This window comes from Camelina sativa, chromosome 4 (genome assembly GCF_000633955.1).
Source record: "Camelina sativa cultivar DH55 chromosome 4, Cs, whole genome shotgun sequence".
In the NCBI taxonomy this organism is placed as follows: domain Eukaryota; kingdom Viridiplantae; phylum Streptophyta; class Magnoliopsida; order Brassicales; family Brassicaceae; genus Camelina; species Camelina sativa.
In genome coordinates this window covers 19693415-19710860 of record NC_025688.1, presented here as the reverse complement: position 1 = coordinate 19710860, position 17446 = coordinate 19693415, and the positions used below count along the sequence as shown (strand labels likewise).

At 36.1% G+C, this 17446-nt stretch overlaps 4 protein-coding genes and 1 long non-coding RNA gene across 7 annotated transcripts in view; 2 read left to right on the top strand and 3 right to left on the bottom strand.

Moving 5' to 3' along the window:
• LOC104784063 (ABC transporter F family member 4-like) overlaps nucleotides 1-5084 on the bottom strand; it is a 14638-nt gene extending 9554 nt beyond the window's left edge. The window contains exons 1-2 of the mRNA XM_010509135.2: nucleotides 3805-5084; nucleotides 2768-3116 (exon numbers count right to left, since the gene is read on the bottom strand). Coding sequence (XP_010507437.1) covers nucleotides 2768-3104 — 337 coding nt within the window. The 5' untranslated portion in view covers nucleotides 3105-3116; nucleotides 3805-5084. The remainder of the gene's footprint in view (nucleotides 1-2767; nucleotides 3117-3804) is intronic.
• LOC104781320 lies at nucleotides 5252-7069 on the top strand. Its single transcript, XM_010505961.2, has 5 exons — nucleotides 5252-5582; nucleotides 5677-5844; nucleotides 6068-6211; nucleotides 6306-6482; nucleotides 6576-7069. Exons 1-5 carry the CDS (start codon nucleotides 5466-5468, stop codon nucleotides 6822-6824), a joined length of 855 nt encoding a protein of 284 aa, XP_010504263.1. The 5' UTR covers nucleotides 5252-5465; the 3' UTR covers nucleotides 6825-7069.
• Nucleotides 5757-10096, bottom strand: LOC104781321. Its single transcript, XR_766886.2, has 4 exons — nucleotides 9628-10096; nucleotides 7812-7909; nucleotides 7563-7639; nucleotides 5757-5836 (listed from the first exon to the last, which is right to left on the bottom strand). It is a non-coding gene; the product is annotated as an uncharacterized LOC104781321 (long non-coding RNA).
• Nucleotides 7658-9415, top strand: LOC104781322. The gene is made up of 5 exons (XM_010505962.1): nucleotides 7658-7934; nucleotides 8002-8169; nucleotides 8258-8404; nucleotides 8492-8674; nucleotides 8776-9415. The coding sequence occupies exons 1-5, from the start codon at nucleotides 7716-7718 to the stop codon at nucleotides 8950-8952; spliced, it is 894 nt and encodes a 297-aa protein (XP_010504264.1). The 5' UTR covers nucleotides 7658-7715; the 3' UTR covers nucleotides 8953-9415.
• On the bottom strand, nucleotides 12305-16642 carry LOC104781317 (CSC1-like protein At3g54510). Of its 3 annotated transcripts, XM_010505958.2 has the most exons (11): nucleotides 16204-16642; nucleotides 15960-16103; nucleotides 15810-15873; nucleotides 15460-15672; nucleotides 15215-15376; nucleotides 14556-14854; nucleotides 14184-14463; nucleotides 13820-14098; nucleotides 13495-13728; nucleotides 13222-13400; nucleotides 12305-12932 (listed from the first exon to the last, which is right to left on the bottom strand). In XM_010505958.2, the coding sequence occupies exons 1-10, from the start codon at nucleotides 16497-16499 to the stop codon at nucleotides 13230-13232; spliced, it is 2142 nt and encodes a 713-aa protein (XP_010504260.1). In that variant the 5' UTR covers nucleotides 16500-16642; the 3' UTR covers nucleotides 12305-12932; nucleotides 13222-13229. The 3 variants fall into 3 exon arrangements, with proteins under 3 accessions (XP_010504260.1, XP_010504259.1, XP_019100337.1); XM_010505957.2 differs by lacking the exon at nucleotides 12305-12932 and having other exon boundaries at nucleotides 12987-13400; XM_019244792.1 differs by lacking the exons at nucleotides 12305-12932; nucleotides 16204-16642 and having other exon boundaries at nucleotides 12987-13400; nucleotides 15970-16060.

Here is a 17446-nt window from a genome sequence, read left to right as displayed (position 1 = left end):
CAAGAAGAAGAGGAAATGACTCCAGCTCAGGATCGAAGGGGCAAAAGGAAACATACACAAGAAAATGGAGCTACTTCTGAACAACCTAAAGAAAAGAAGATAATCCCCCCAAGGTCAAATGTATGGGATCATTTCACAAGAAAACAAGACCGTGACAAGTGTGTTTGTCACTATTGCAAGAAAGAATACTCATGTCCATCAAAGTCAGGGACTAAAAACCTGTGAAATCATCTTCATATCTGTAAGTCATACAAGGCATGGCAAGAAAAAGAAGATAAGGCTCAGCAAGTTATTAATTTGCAAGGGAATTTTCAGAGTGGAAAAGTGTCTGAGAATATTTTCAGAGAAGCATCAAATGAGATGCTTGTGATGCTTTCATTGAAAGCATGGCTTGGAAACACTTTTGTGACAAGGTAATCAATTTTTTTTTAATCTACTTATTTTTTTGTATCTTACTTAATAGAAGTATGTTTCTCTATGTATATCATCAAGGTAAACTTGTACAAACCTCACTCAAGAAGAACAGCAACAAGAGACATTGTTCACATTTATGTTGATAGGAAGGCTACTATGAAACAATGGTTCCTAACTAACAAGCAAAGAGTCTCACTTACAACAGATATTTGGAAGTGTGAGATCACTGGTAATGTTTATTTTAATCAGTAGCTTGTTTCATTTTTTTTAGACTTGTTTATTGTGTTATTTGGCTGAATCTTTCTTTCTCTTTTTAGGTTCAAGTTATATGGTTATAACAGCACATTACATTGATGCTCACTGGCGGTTAAAGAAGCTGATCATAGGGTTCAAATATGTCACAGATCATAAAGGTATTACCATTGCTAAAGTCCTTCTTGAATGCTTAGCTGACTGGGGAATAGAGAAGGTATTTTGTGTCACTGTGGACAATGCAACAGCTAATAGTAATGCATTGTCAACGTTTGAATCCAGCTTCTCTTTGATATCTGATGATTCTTTAGTGATGAAAGGGGATTTTTTACATATGAGATGTGCTGGTCATATTATTAATTTGATTGTGAGGGACGGATTGGATAAAATAGATGATAGTGTGGCTGCAATCCGTAATGCTATATTATATTTTAGATCAGGAGGCAGAAGGCAAGATGCATTTGATCTTAAGGTAGAATCTAGTAGGATGACAAGGGGCTGTTTGCCATTAGATGTAACAACTAGATGGAATTCCACATATTTGATGTTGTCAAGGGCAGTTAAGTACAAGGAAGCTTTTGATAAGATGGAGCTTGAAGACAAACTGTACAATGATCATTTCATGGAGGTTATAGGTGGTAAAAAACGGATTGGACCTCCTTCAATGGCTGATTGGCGTGCAGTTCAAAGTCTAAATAAGTTCCAAACATTTTTTACGATTCCACATTGGTAGTCTCAGCTTCTACAACTCTGAATGCACACAAGTGTTATGGTGAGATAGTGAACATAGCATCAGAGCTTCAATTGCTTTGTAACAACTCTGATAGTGATCTGAGGGTGAAAGCTCAAGAAATGTTTAAGAAATTTGATAAGTATTGGGATGGCTTGAAGAACATCAACAAGATGTTGGTAATAGTTACTGTCTTTGATCCAAGAAAGAAGATGCAGTTTGCGAAAATGTGTTTTGATGAGTTGTATGGAGAAGACTCTACACAGTCTAAGGGGTTGTATGAGTCAGTTCTTACCATTCTAGAGAGTATGTTCAAAGAGTATAGCGAAAGATATGGTAAAAAGGAAAATGTCCAATCATCTCAGTCTACTCAAGATTTCCAAGCAAATAGAATGGATGGCGTTGATAATGATCTTGGTTACCGTAGGCATAAGGTTGAGCATCGGTACAATACTTTGCTAAAAGAGATTGGTGTTAGAGACAAAAATGAGTTGGATTCATATCTCAAATACAAAGTAGAGAACCCTGAAGTGATGCTTGGAATGGAGTACGATGTACTCTCTTGGTGGAAAATAAACAGTTGCAAGTATCCCATTTTGTCAGAGATGGCTAGAGATTTATTTGCTATGCAAGTGTCTTCTGTTGCATCTGAGAGCGCTTTTAGCACTAGTAGGAGGATAATAAACCCATATAGGAGTTGTCTAACTCACTATATGGTTGAGGTTTTGATGTGTACAGAACAATGGATGAAACAAGATATTAAAATTGAATCAAAAGTGCTTACCAATGCACAAATACTTGATGAATTCGAATATGAAGATCAACTTGAGAAAGGTGTGTATCTTTGTTCTTTAATTTTTTTTCCTTCTATTTTACTTAATATTTACAATCTGTGTTTATTCATTATATTTTCAGATTTTGCAACCCTGACCATGACATCACAAGAAAAGTAAGACAGTTTGCAAGTTCTCTAATCTCTGTTACTAGGTAAATTAGTTTTCATTTTCATATGTGCCAATTTTCATATATTAGTTTAGATAGATTATATGATTCTAACTTTAAATTTGGTGTCATTTCATGTTTCAGGAAATCAAGAACTATTGGTTTATGAACTTATTGTTTTTGTGTTTGGATTTGTCATTTCTTTTTGTTGAACTCAATATGGTATGATGAAGTTGACTTTTTTATATTTGATGATTACAATCAGTTTGTTTAGTTTGGTAGTTTGGGTGTAACCCGAACCCGATGGGTGTTTACCCGAACCCGACCCGAAATCTAAAATTACCCGAATGGGTCTTATAATTCTAAACCCGAAAACCCGAAAACCCGAAATACCCGACCCGAAACCCGATAGGGTACCCGAACGCCCACCCCTGGCAGCTTCTAAAGCTAATCTTTCTTTTTTCTCTCGCTTCTTTTGTTCTTTATCAGTCACAAAGATATCATCAAGTTGCCTTTGCTCGCTCTTGTGCTTCCTCCTTGCATCCATCTGTCTCTGTTCCTCATCAGATACGTCTTCGTCTTCTTCATCATCAGAAGGAGGAAGATCAACGCCATCCATGTAGGATGAAGCTTTTGGAATATCCTCAGAAGTGGATGACGATGTTGTCATCTTCTTGGAAGTACTGGATGAAGCAAGCAAGGCTGAGATTGATAATTTCTCCTTCTTGGAATCTTGTCCACTTGGTTTAGGTTTATTCTTACCCATTAAAGCCTGTATCTGACATGAAACATCAAATAACAAAAAGCCAATGATGTTGAAGTACGAAACCGACAATGTAAATAATACGAATCTTAATGGGAATAAATCAGAACTGGTCCTTTTATTAACGAAGAATTGGAGTGAGGGTTTACAGAAAATGACAATTAAGGAGCTAAGCGCAGTTTATACGAAAATAATTACTCTTTTCTCTCTAAATTCCCAAAAAAATGGATCTCCTGATATGACAATAACCTCTGGTATATATAGTGGGCCAGTGACCTAGGGCTTCTTCTGTCTTTCTGTAAAATGACCATTTTGCCCTTGCGGCCAAATGAACCAAATCCAAGACTTCAAGCCCTAAACTTCTTAGGAATCTTCTGTTGGGCTTTCAGAACTGTTGGGGGCAAAGCCCATATCCAACAAATGAGACATCCAAAATATTATATAAAATTAAGGATTTTTTTCTTAATTACGATGATAAAACATAATCACACTCTACATACGTGAATCAATAGCATCTATCAAATTATAACTCGTTAATTTCCAAACACAGCCGACGAATTACTGAGTTGTTTTTGTTCGTTAAACTTTTTTTAATTTATTTTGATCCTTAAAAACATACGTAGATTATATATCACGACAAAAGTTAGAGTAATTAAATCGTTATCAGTGGTTAATTTACTAGGATATGAGATTCGAGACAAACCTGAGACTGGGAGGCGCGTAATTTTGGATGGAAGACGAAGAAATATGAAGAAAGCTTTGCTTTGGCGTTACTTAACCCTTTCTTTTTAGTCGTAACTCGTAAGTCGTAACCCTTTCTTTTTTGTTTTTTTAAAGTTCAATTCGGCCTAAAGTCACAAAATAAGCCTTTTTATAACGTAAATAAGAAAATAGGAATAACGTAAAGAAGAAAAAAATAGAGTTCACACAAAAATAGGAATAACGTAAAGAAGAAAAAAAAAAGTCAATTCCATCTAAACAAACCCTAAACCGTATTAGAGTTCATTCCAGAGGTGGTTGATCAACGGAGAGATTTCGTCAATGTTTTCCCTCGAAAAGAAGAAGATGAAGAAGAGGAAGACGAAGGAGAAGCTGACAAATCCTTCACTTCCCGATGATTTGCTAATGAACTTCCTGGCCTTAACACACGTTGGTTCACTCTCTGAGTGAAACCAGATCAAACCAGAAGGAAAAGAAGAAGTCAAGTGATTATGTTTTGGCTACACTCCCAATTTCCAATGAGACATCAGCGTATTTTTTCAAGTCTCGAGGCTGTCCGTTCTAATACTTATAACACTAGTGGATCAAGCTACGAAGCGCTCTCCTCTAGCGTCTCTGTTCTGTAATGCCGGTCAGTCGGTCACACACGTGGGGCGAGGCTCCATGCTTGCGGGAGGAGCTAATGACACTTTCTGCCAGCGTCCTTAATGGGAAGATATATATGTAGCAGGAAGCTGCAAAGATGGTGATTCCAACTCCTTGAAGAACTCGTTTCAGGTGTTCGACACAAAACACACAAATTTGGGATCATGTGCCCACTCTGAGCAGCGACAGAAAACGTAGCTTATACTCCAGAAGTGTATGTATTGACGGAAAGATTCATGTGGTGACTCGCAAAGATATGGTTGCTTACAATTCCAAGATATGGGGGGGAGGGGGGAGTTGAGTTGCTGATCGTGTCCTTACAGTCCCTATGGCATATGTAAAGGAGCTGAGGCAGATCTCTGAGACCAATCAACAGCTGATATGGATACAGAACAATCACTATACTGAAAAAGTATGGATCTATAGAAATTATGAGTGAGAACCTGCGTAAAACTGCAGATCATAATCGAGAACCAAGATGCAACATGAACAGAACAGCTGAGAGGGAAGTTGTTTCCGCAAAATAATAACTGAATGGCTATTTGGTGACAATCTGTTAGATTGGAGACTTATCAGAATCCCAATCATATTATCACATTTCATTATTTAACTCTAAATAACATGACAAACATTTCTCTGTATTTTATGCCTCAAGTAGATGGTATTATATATTAGCTTCAAAGAAGAGACAGATGGCCAAACTATCAATAACCAAAAAACAAAGAAATTATACAAAAGAAGATTCCTTTGGAGAGGAGCCATTGACTTTCTTGGAGTGGGGTGCAAGGGTTTGGATACTCAGTTGCTTTATTTTAACAATGTTTTTTTTCTCTTTATATAACAAACACAAGAGAGTGTTTGCTAAAATACATATAACATTCAGAAGAAGCTCTGGAAAATCTAGAAGCCGCTGGTCAGGAAACTTCTACTTTCAAAAAAATCTCTGTTAGTACTGGATGCGACTATAGTAAAAAAGGATCCGAGAAACTTTCCTGCAACATGGTGCCAACATGCCCTGGTCCAGTTGGGCGTTCGTCATTTGCAGAAGCAAAGAAGCGACTGCAAAAGCTCGAGCAAGAATATCAACACACTTACGAGAAGTACACAGAACTACAAGTAAGCATCAATACATAGCATAAAAAGTTATTATTTGTAGTGTTGTTAGAAACTTATATGGCCAGTTTTACAAGATAATGAACTTAATGTACAGTCAGACAGGTATAGGTACTACGTTGTTTTACAACATCCAGGACATCACAGTTCCTGGGTTGGCTGCTGTATTAATGTCAGCGAAGGTTTAGTGGAGCAACTGCAGAATGTTCTTGACAAGCTGAATACAGAAGAAGCATCACAAAGAGGAAGAGAACCACCTACAAACGTATGTCCCAATCAATATCATTTTGTTTTTAACCGTACGCACAATTACTAGAATTAGAAAATTAATCAGCTTCCTGCCTTTATGACCAAACAATTGCAATTGTTCTGTTCCCATAGATCAGTTTCCTAGAAACCTAGGAAACGAAATTAAACCACTTATCATAGTTCGGTAAATCTTATTATGTATTTTCCATGTATTTCCGGTGTCATTGATACTGGTTTAGGGTAAGCAATTCTTCTTGATGCACGGTTGTAAAAGCTTGGCACAAGAAAAGATGGTACTGCAACATCTAAAAGCAGAAAACAAAGAGCAATACACTGATGGCCTGAGTCAAGAAACAGTTGACCTCAAAAGAATTAAGCGGGAGGTACCACGCTACTCCTACTGAAAGCCCCTCTTAGTTAATTATCATAAATGAGCTTTTGGATATTTAATTACTTCTCATCTTATGATCAAATCAGTTCAGGTGCATTCACAGAATAATTCCACAGAATAGCAGCAAGAAATCTATACATGATCTGTTGAGGAGAGTTAAAGAGATACAGAAGTTGACAGAAAAGGCTATTTCCAATGGTGCACTAACGGGCAACCGCACGAGTCTGGACGATATGAAAGATTCTACAAGTGTCACAATAAAGGTAATGAAGATACAAAGCACATATTTCTAACTCTTTACTCATGGGGTTGTTTCTTAAAACTAAGAAATGTGATGATGTTTGTTTTGCCACCAGCTTCTGGCGAAGGTAATCAGAGAATTTGAGAAAGAGAGAATGGAGATTGAGAACATCTTGCAAGACAGAGTACATTTTGCAAGAAAAAATGAAAAAGGGTACACAGACAAAATGAGATTTCTACAGGAAAAATGTAAATGCATAGGTGAGAAACGTGATGCAGAAAAGAAATACTTGCTCGATCTGAAGAAAAATTTCAGGGCGAGGCACAAAACTGCTTCACAAAGAAAAGGCTGCCGAAAAGGATAACTTCTAAGACACATGCAAAGATCTATTCCAAAGAATAGAAGCAAGACGCCTATATATGTATGGATGATGAACTGATGATAAGCTATCATGTTGTAAATCACATTGATGATTCCTTTTATGATACACCTCTCCTCTATAAGATGTATATTACAATATTTCCTTACCAGATCAATATAATAAGCAACCAAATCATTTTCGCTATTGTATCATTGGCTATGAACAAAGAAATTCTATTAAACAACTAACCATATATTCTCAGAATAAACTTAAAAGCCTTCTGGATTAGGATATCTGAACCTGCTTTGGTCAAACTAGACTTTAGACCAAGTCCCCTAAGAAAAACCTTTAGTGTGATATATTAAACTCTTACCACGACAACTGATTCTAAGTAATAACTACCATATTATCATAAATTTAAGACTATCATATTAATCATTTCCTTGCATCTGATGTATCCATGGGTTGTCTTACAAATAACGTGGCTTATATTCATAACCCTTTTGACCAAAGGCCATTGACTTTGGTGGTGTGGCTTTTGGTCAAACTATGACTTCCTCTGTTTCATACGATCACATTGAATTCAAGCATTTCTTTTATATTTTATGTCTCCGGGAGTTTATTCTTTCCAATAATATTTTAATAGAGACATCATCTTATCGCTAGTAATCACAGATGGATGCCCAAAGTATAATATACGGTATAAAAGAAAATTTCTTCAAGGAGGAGCCATTGACTTACTTGGCGTGGGGTGCAAGAGTTTGGATAATCAATTGTTTGATAGGTTGCTTCATTCAAAGCTATGATATTCTTCGTTCCTATAAGAACACAAAAAGAGCAATGCTTTCAAATGATACTTAGGAGAAGCTTTAGAGATTCTTGAAAATCAGTGACATGGAAGCTTTTACTCAGCTCAACGACGTTAGCGAAATCTCCAATTCTACTGGTATTGGAGGCAACTATGATGAAAAGGGTTTAGGGATACTTTACCATGACAAGGTGTCACCAGAGGCTGATACGGCTGTGCACATGTCAGTTTCCAAAGCAGAGAAGCGACTCAAAAAGCTCGAGAGGGATTATCAACACACCTATGAGAATTACATAGAAACCCGAGTAAGCATCTAAATGATACTGCTTATTATAAAGATTAGTAATACAAGATAATCAATTTTTTGAGCAGTCAAACAGGTTTAGGTTCTACATCAACGCAAAACATTCTAGCTATCGCAGTGGCCAGGCTGGAAACTCTATCATTTATTACAACAAACTGCGAGAGCAACTGCAGAATAATCTTGACAAAATGAATAAAGCAGAAGAAACAAAAAGAGGAATAGAAAGGCCTGACTACGTAAGTCCTCATAACCAAATCAATAACATTTTGTTTTTCACTATACAAACAAACAAAGAAAAGAGAGTAATTAGCCCTCATGCCTTAGTGCAAGCAATTCTCAATGCTGCACAGTTGTAAAAGCTTGGCCCAAGAGAAGAGGATACTACAACAGATAGAAGAAAGACCAATCCATATGGAAAACTGTAGTGACATGAATCAAGAAACAATTCATCACATAAAAATAAGCTGGGAGGTGCTACTACTGTTTACTTTAATAGTTTTTAGTTTATATCATCGATTGGCCTTTATACTTACTTTACCATTTTACAAAATCAATCAGTTCAAATACAGTCAAAGTAGAATTCCAAAAAGTAGCAACAGCAAAACAGTACATGATCTGCTGAGGAGATTTAAAGACACAGAGAAGATGAGGGAGAAAGCTATTATTGCCAATGGTGAGCATGTCAACAACAACCAAACAAGTCAGGACAGTTTGAAAACATCTATAGAGATGGAAATAAAAGTAATCAAATTCATGTCCCTTTACTCCAGACTTTTGTTCAACTGTATCCTTTCTTAAAATTTTTAAAACTCATCAACGAAATGATTTTTGTTACCCAACAGCTTCTGATAAAAGTAATTAAAAAGCTTGGAAAAGAAATTAGAGGGAGAGAGACAAGGATCTGGACTGATAATAGTCACGAGGAAAAGATGAGGCATCTAGAGAAAAAATGTGAATGGATATGCAGGAAATGGGATGAAGAAAAGAAGTATCTTGTAGAGTTGAAGAAAAATACATGAGGGGTTGTAAGCTTGTAAGACCGTCCCGCTAGCATTTCAAAGTATCCTTACATTGTTAATTCTTCCCGCTGCAGTAGTTTGGTTTGGGGATTCAAATCTTATTTTGCTAAACTGTCCACTCCGTTTCTACTGCACACTACCACTGACGGTAAAACTCATACATTAGTTATAACCACAAGCCTAGCAAAATTTGTTCTACAAGATTGGAACACTATCAACGGTGATTATGCGTAAAATCTAGGACTCATAAAGAAGAGACAGGGCAAAAGATCACCAGAGTTTGATCAAATGTTAGTTAAGCATGCTACCATTTACTACCTTTAGAGTCTAGACTCTTTCCAGAGATAGATATGCATATATCAAGTTGTGAGGTTGTAACCCTAAAGCACAAAACAGAAAATGTTCTCAAAAATTTGAAGTTCATCCTTAGGGTTCTATACATATTTGGTTCTTGAGTACTCTTTTTCCTCTTTCTTTCTTCTTCTAATTTAGGATTACAACTCCAAATCTATCAAATTGGGTGCAATAAGCAAGTGTCAATACTAGCCATGGCGATAATTCAGAGAATGAATCAAAAATAGGAAACAAAATTCATGGTTGACAGAATTTGACAGAAAAACCAAGTTAGCTAAGTACTAGGTCCTAAGCGGAAGAGAAAACCAAGTTACGACTTACTCTTCGTGATGCTCCGATTCAGGTGGAAGCCGCAGATGATTCTGGCAGAGTACATTGTCGAATAACAGAAGTTGGTTCATAGCTTTGAGATGATGCAACGGGCGAATGAAGATCCTCGTGAGGTACGGGATTGAGAATACAAGAATTGTATGTGAAGAGGTGTTGACCGAAGCTTAGATGCTAAGTTGGAAATGTACACCTGTTCGATACAATGCCATCGAATAGAAAGCAGCAGAAAAGGAAGTGGATAAAAAGTGGACGTGGAAGGTATACTATAGACCCCTGTTTTAAAAATATCCGCCTAGCACCTATTACGCCCCGTAAAATCGTTAGGTCCACCCTCTCTGCCTCGATTAATGACTAATCCCCGCCTAGCATCCATTATCCAATTATACCGTCTAATCCAATTAATTCCCGCATAATTTTGTATATACCGATTATTTTTGGAGCCACATATAAATCAAATATATATATTTCTATTATTTAGACATTTAAATTAAGAGTTTACGATGTTTTACAATAACTAATATACAAACATTTAATTAAAATCATTATTTTTTTTTCTTAATATTACGTTTTTATGTTTTTACCGTAACTTTAAAGACAATACTATAGCATTATATTTTATTTGATATTTTTATTTTCACATAAACATAATTATACATATATTTAGTACTATATATTTTTAATTTACTATTAATTTAATAAAATAACTCAAAAACTAGTCTCCGATTAATTCCCGTTTAATCCCCGTTTAATCTCCGATTTTCTCGCTAGGCGCTAGGCCCACCCCAACTGTCCGACTAGCGCCTAGCGATTTCTAAAACAGGGCTATAGACTATAGAGGATAAAAGGACAAATAAAATAACTTGAGATTTGAATGAATCTGATAATCTGTCTGCAAAATTATGTTTTTCCAGTTTATGAATAAATATTCCAAATACATATTCCACATATATATATAAAAGAAACATGTAATAACCAAACTAATTAATGTGTAAAAAACATTCAGCGTTTGTCAAAGTAACTCGTTTTTCTCTACAATCACTTGGCCATATTTATATGGCCTAAAGTGACAACACATGAGGATGTACGTGTGGAGAGACGCTTCAAAATCCTAGAGATATCATCCATGCCTCAAATGGAGTCTGTGCCAAGCAACGGTTGGCTAAAGTTTGTTGGTGATTCCGCTGAGCTTATTACACGCTCTAAGCAAGGTTGGTGGTGCCTGTTATAAGCATTCGCAACATCAACTTAATGCACTTCCATTTCCCCGTTCTTTTCATCTTCTCCGTCTATTTCAACTGGTGACAATTAATTCCACAAATAATCTTCCTTATTCCCCAAACCATGAATTACAGCAAAAAAATCACAAATTTTATTAACTAAATGTACTATATAATAATTTAAATATAAATTCAAATAAAAGTAAAAAGAAATCATATATTTATAATTGATTTTGAAAATTTGGTAATTAATATTAAATACATTAGCATTCAATGGTAATTATTTTAAAAATGAAGATTTATTTGTGAAAGTGCTGCAAAAATACTTGTATATATTCTCAGTATAAACTATAATATATAAGATTTTATCATTTATTCAACACCACCATCCCTTACCAACACAATCTTCGGCCATCCGCCATCACTATCACCAAACCATCAAATACCAAAATAGTAAATTTCTCTACTCCTTATCTTAGTTTTCTAATTATTTTCATATAGTATGCTATATTATTTGTTGGTGTTTTTGGATTGATTATGTACCAAATTCACCCAACCATTTTACAAAAGAAGAGTTGTCAATGCAGAATTTCTTGTGTAAAAATTATCTTCTTACCATCATACGTTGTTCCTTTGCAACGATGTGGTCCGCATCAGATGCAAAAAGTAGATCAAGGACAATAGCACATCTTCTTGACTTTTCCATTCTTGTCAATTTCAAAAATATGGATAATAATAAGTAACAACAGCAGCAGCAAAAGCTTCATATTAACAGTTTAAATATCAAAAATAAATACTGACCTAGGTAATAAGATCTGATCTTCAACCCAGTTCACATAAGTGTGAATTGACCCTTTCTTCCAGGATTGATGTATGATATTCATTGAAATGAGTGTCCGGTCTTCCATACGATAATAAAAGAGGTTGACTGTTTGAGAATTGGAAACTCCTTGCACAAAAATAATACTATTACCATCACTGGTGGTTACTTTGTATCGATATGGTCCACCAAACAACTTTCCACCAAACAACATTTTCCAGGAGTACTTAGACCAACTGTTGGATGTATACACCCACAAATCCAAAAGACTACCACCAATTAAATTATATTTATAGAATTAATAAATCTGTTTAAAAAAAATACTTGTGAACGTAAAAAAAAAAAAAATCAATCTAAAATAATTTGTATCATCATCGACAAACCTAGTCCTAACTAGCATATTTTTTCTTCTTGGAGTTTTCAACACAAATTAGATCCTTAGTCATAAGTAAGTGTTTTTTCCGACTTTGATTGTGTGATTAGCTTTTGGTGTTTATTAATCTCTAGGGTGAATAACAAAGATCAATATGCCGCCACCAAATTTGACTTATCTATAGAATAATAATCATGATGAAACAAAAGAGCCATCCTAATTAAGTAAATTATTAGCATAATCTTGTTGCTGGATTTATTAGCATAATCGCCGTATCACACAAATCATACTAACTGGTTCTAACAAGTATAGGAAGGTTTTCAGATTTTTTTCCAGATGCTAAGAGCCTAAGACATAAGAATGCAGAATTAGAAAGCTGATAATTACCGCCTGACCGTTGCCAGTTCCGACATATATCCCAAGCAAATTTGTGACCGTGCGGCAATCTTCTTGTACCAATCGATGGGATATCTAGGCCTTGCGTCCAGATAAGCTTTAATTAGCATCTTTCTCTGATAAGGCAGCCATTTTCCCCTTCCTCTTCTCCTCTCTTCTTGTTTCCTTGCTTTGAAATTTGAATACTCAACTTTCCTTTTATATACAACTAACTTTCTTGTCGTGTGTACTCACTCTTGTTTATATTAATATATATTATGAAAAAGTGTTGAATGAAGTCCAACACTTAAAGATAGCGTCCAGGAACTGCTTAAATCTGGTTACTATCATATCTAATGTAACTTCTTCTGATCCCCTCCTTCGCTTCTAAAGGAAGCTTTAGACACTTCGCTTCTGTGTTATTGGCTCGACGTGATGATACGATTACGTCGTTTAAGTTAAGCCCGTTACAGTTGCATCATTGATTGTATTTAGTCTTCTCTCTCGTTCTCTGTAATGATTATGGAGAAAGATCAACAAAAGTTACAAAACAACATTAGAGGACGAGGATAATATATTTTAATAAACCAAACTGATTTAGAAACAAGGTGTTGGTGATGTCTGTAGATTAGAGGACGAGGTGGAAGGAAGAGGACTTATTAAAACAGTAAACAACTTACAAAAATCATCTGGCCATTAATAATACAGCCTTCACTGATCTAAAAGTGACAACAAATGAGAACGTATACGTCGAAAGCTTCTAAATCCATGATCTACGTAGAATATACTAACCAGCTCACCTCTAGCTTCAGATGGATTCCGTTCCAAGCAATGGTTGGCTCAAGTTTGTTGGTGCTTCTGCTGAGCTTATTACACGCTCTAAGCAAGGTTGATGCCTGTTATACGCAGTCGCAGCATCACCATAATGTGTTCCCATCTCCCCATTCTTTTCATCTTCTTCATCTATTTCAACTGCTGTCTACACCACAACAACAAACAATGTATATGAAAAGACCTGTTTTGTGTCCCTCATTAATTTCCTTGGAAAAGTTAATACAAAATTTGATGAATACCTGTATAGGGAAATGTTTGAATGATGGGAGGAAGCGGATCTTGCAGTACTCGTTGTAAGCTATAGTGATCAATATGAGTGGTACAGTAGCAATTGCTGCAGATGGCTTTGACTTAAGCCCAAAGAGACCCACCATTGTGATTTGCATAAGTATTATTGAGACAAAGATATAATGATGAATGGATGGCCAGAATCTGCCGCATGTATCATATGTAGCCTCGTACACATCTTCCATCTGAGGAAACCAGAGTTAACATAATAATGTAAAAGTAGTATATGTGTGAATCACACACATCTTAAAAGAATAAGTTTAAGAGAATCTGGACCTGGTTGAAGTAGACAATGTATCCAAGGCAGAAATAACCAACTAGGAAAGGGAGCATCAATGGTGCGACCACGGCATAAATCATACCAATCATTATCGATAAGGAAACAGTGGGGATAACTCTAAAATATGGAAATGAAAAGAGGTAAGGAGTTCTCTCTTTTCCTCTTCCATACGTGCAGGATCTCATGATATCAAATAGTACAAGTCCCAATTGAAGAATCTCCAAAGAAAATCCAGACAGTCCATCTGTCAAGATGTATGTCATAAAAAACTCTGCCTATATATAAACATCAAGTGATACAAAAGTTACCGTTTTGAAGAAAATTTGGTTTTGGATTTGTAGAAGAGTGTATAGGCATTACCTGAGCTGAAACAGCAGCAGCAAGGTGACTAGGAATGTCTCTAGGATGAGTGAGATATTCTCCAATTTCATCTAGCAAGGAACCAGAGATAAGACTCAAGAAGAAAACATTTCCCATTAGAAAATAGAAGACCATATTGCAAGCTTTAATCTCCTCATTGCTCTTGGAAATAGAGCCGCCAAGATAGGCCATTCCAAGCATGGCAAAGGGAATGATGTACATGAAACCTTTGAGTATTGCACTTGGGAGGTACCCTGTCACAACTGAACTGAGCCCTGGTCTGTTACAAATAAAAAACTTATATTATTATGATAAAATCAAGAAACAAAACTTTATGAGAACAGTAATAGTGAAGGAGAAGAGAAGCATTACATGAATTCAATAGCCATGGCTGGAGGAAACCATTTTTTAAGCTTCTCATACTTTGCAATTCCCTGGACAGCTGTGACTGGAATAGCAAAGAATATTGTAAGAAGTGCTGCTGCAAGGATGACTCCTATTTTGTTGAGAGGCAATAGCTTTTGCGGAATAGCAAGATTTCTCCAAGATACATCTCTTGGTTCAGGAGCCATTTCAGTTATAAGTTCTAGGGGATTTGAGTGCTGCTGTGTTTGAGCTGCTAGAGCGGCACTTCTTCGGGATTTGAAGGTTACAAACGCAACAGGTAATTCCTAAATTTTAAATTACGCACAATATAGTAGTGGTATTAGTAACTTAGCAGGTGATTCATTATGCTGCACATACTATAGCACTTGACAATGACATTATGCCAAATTTTAACACACTACTCTGTTTTGGTCAAGCTACCTCATACAGTCTCTCGCTAGTTTTGTTTTAAGTTCATTTAGCCCATTTAGATGTTACTATCGTCATAGAACTTCTATTTCAGGATTCATGCAAGTCACTATAATCCTACGATTACAGTTATCTAGAAACTTGAGTAACCTGAAATGCTAGTGTGTTAGAAATCTATTAAAAAAAGCACAGAACTTTGTTAACCATCAAGTCTGACCTCAATAAAGAGTTTATACCTTCTCTCTCAGCATAGTTTCACTTTGAAGGTGGCAAATCATATTGGTAATTTCTCGAAGCTTTTCTTCAGATGTGGATATCTTATGTTCTTGTGATCCATTTGAAAGCATGTCTGTGTGTCTCTTGTCTTCTAGCTCTTTCTTAAGCTTCTTCTGCTTCCCCTACGTAAAGGATGCTACCATCAGAAAAAAACCTGGTAGAACAGAAAGAAATATATGATGATATCACCACTGCCAAACCTTACCAAAAGGTATTCAAGATCTTTCCCATCGTACAACATCTGATACGAGTGATAGCTGAAGCGATGATGCTTAGAAAAAAAGTGATCAACAGCGCAGCCACGAGTGTTATGCTCAGGGCAGAGAGGAACTTGCCGGACAAGAACAGTGAACTGGTCAGCACGATGCCTAAGTTCTCCCATTTGTTGAAGCCTTATCACAAGAATCTCTTTATATTCCTAGATGAGGAGGATCCAGTAAATAACCTATTCTATAAAATGATAATCTGGTCCAGGTATATATAGATGATCAACTTAGTCAGAATCCAAGCCAGATTTTGGAAGTATGCCATGATAGACAATAGTAAAAAGCTTACCTTATGCAACAAAAACAATGCATAGAATGAAATGAGCCACAAGCATGAGAAATGCACCCACAACCTATACGAAAATTAAGACAGATATCAAGAAACCAACTCTGAGAGAGATAATGCAAAATTAAGACATAAGCAAAAGATAAGGCTTACTTGTTAGAACCTCGTGTGATGTTTGATATTGTGAAAGCATCCATTGAATACTCTCTTCGAGTCGGTAAATCTGACTCATTGTAATAATCAATCGGAAGAAGCAGTGACGCTCCAAGTAATGAACACAACAGGAAGAATCTGATTCTGCAACATAAATCAAATTAGACAAGAGCTAATGAGCTATTCACATCTCGAGATTATCACAATTCACAGGATATATATATGGTGAAACTAAAATACTCACCCGAATTTGAAGAGCCTGATGAGGACAAGAGCGTCGAGGCCATGTCGGCTGAGGATGTCTTCCTGGGGGACACGGAAGGCGCGTGGGATCCACGCAACGGAAGGGAGGAAACGAGGGAGGCAAAGGGAAGAGTGTAGAGACAGAGGACGGTGGTGGTGGTGGCGATCTGATAGGCGGCGAGCGTAGTAGACGACGGCGTTGCGAGGCTGCTTCTTGAGGACGGAGAAGAGCCAAAGTGCGACGAGGGCGAGACCTATGTTGATCGACGCCGACGCTATCAAGCTCTCCGGCGTCATTGTTTTTTTTTTCTCTTTTCTGTGACTATGTGAAACAAAGTCAGTCACATGATGTCATGTCATGTGGCCCTCCTTGTGCTGCTGCATGTAAACAGAAGGCCTCCACGCCGCATTTGTCTCCTTTTTTCATTATTACACCTCGACCAAAATAGCATAGTGATATTGATTGAATTTCTGCACCTCCCTAAAAAGGAAATTTCTAGTACTATTTAATTTGTTTTACGACAAAATGTTTAAAGGAAAAAACACACACACACACACACAAGTGTTGTACTTAAAATTATGGAATCATTGGCCAAAAAGGTAAGAATCACACATGTGTTGTACTTAAAATTAAATGAAAGTTATTTATATAAGGCTAAATTTGTAGAATTAAAAGCAAGTGATAATTATCATCGCTAATTTTCAAAGTTTATGCTATACTATATAGGACTATTTTATGAGAGATTTTGTGTTACTAATGTATTTTACTATTTTGTAATGCACTCTATGTTTTTTTTTTGGGGTACAAACTTTTTTGATAATAAATATTTTTAATGTTTTTCTTATCTAAAACTTTAACTTGTTTTCAGGAATATAGCCATTGAGTTTTATTTTTTTTTTATTTTTAAGGTGGATACAATCTATCTATGGAGTTCTTTCAATTTCAGTAAAGACTTGTCACTTGTTGTACTTACTGGTCAAATAGTGTCTACCGTAATGTCTTGTGATCAATCTTGAAACAAGAATAACCTCTATCAAGATTCAAAAATCCCCTGTGGTATGAAAGTACAGACTAAGATGAAACAAGATAAACAAACGCTTAAATAATCCAACACACAAAAGACTATTATTCACGAGGTTACCAGTGTATTTTGTAACAAGATTATTATAATCGATTGCAACCATTTGATATCCATTGGTTCGTGACATACATGAAGTGTTCAGGATAGATAACACATGAGTCC

Excerpts from the sequence above, each read along its gene's own strand:
- LOC104781317 (XM_010505958.2), bottom strand. The coding sequence starts at position 16,499 with ATGACGCCGGAGAGCTTGATAGCGTCGGCGTCGATCAACATAGGTCTC. Across the intron at positions 14,855-15,214 it reads AAACTATGCTGAGAGAGAAG|GAATTACCTGTTGCGTTTGT; the intron begins GTATAAACTCTT and ends TTTAAAATTTAG. Across the intron at positions 14,099-14,183 it reads CTGCTGCTGTTTCAGCTCAG|GCAGAGTTTTTTATGACATA; the intron begins GTAATGCCTATA and ends GTTTATATATAG.
- LOC104781322 (XM_010505962.1), top strand. The coding sequence starts at position 7,716 with ATGGAAGCTTTTACTCAGCTCAACGACGTTAGCGAAATCTCCAATTCT. Across the intron at positions 7,935-8,001 it reads AGAATTACATAGAAACCCGA|TCAAACAGGTTTAGGTTCTA; the intron begins GTAAGCATCTAA and ends TTTTTTGAGCAG. Across the intron at positions 8,170-8,257 it reads GAATAGAAAGGCCTGACTAC|TGCAAGCAATTCTCAATGCT; the intron begins GTAAGTCCTCAT and ends CTCATGCCTTAG.
- LOC104781320 (XM_010505961.2), top strand. The coding sequence starts at position 5,466 with ATGGTGCCAACATGCCCTGGTCCAGTTGGGCGTTCGTCATTTGCAGAA. Across the intron at positions 5,583-5,676 it reads AGAAGTACACAGAACTACAA|TCAGACAGGTATAGGTACTA; the intron begins GTAAGCATCAAT and ends CTTAATGTACAG. Across the intron at positions 6,212-6,305 it reads TCAAAAGAATTAAGCGGGAG|TTCAGGTGCATTCACAGAAT; the intron begins GTACCACGCTAC and ends TGATCAAATCAG.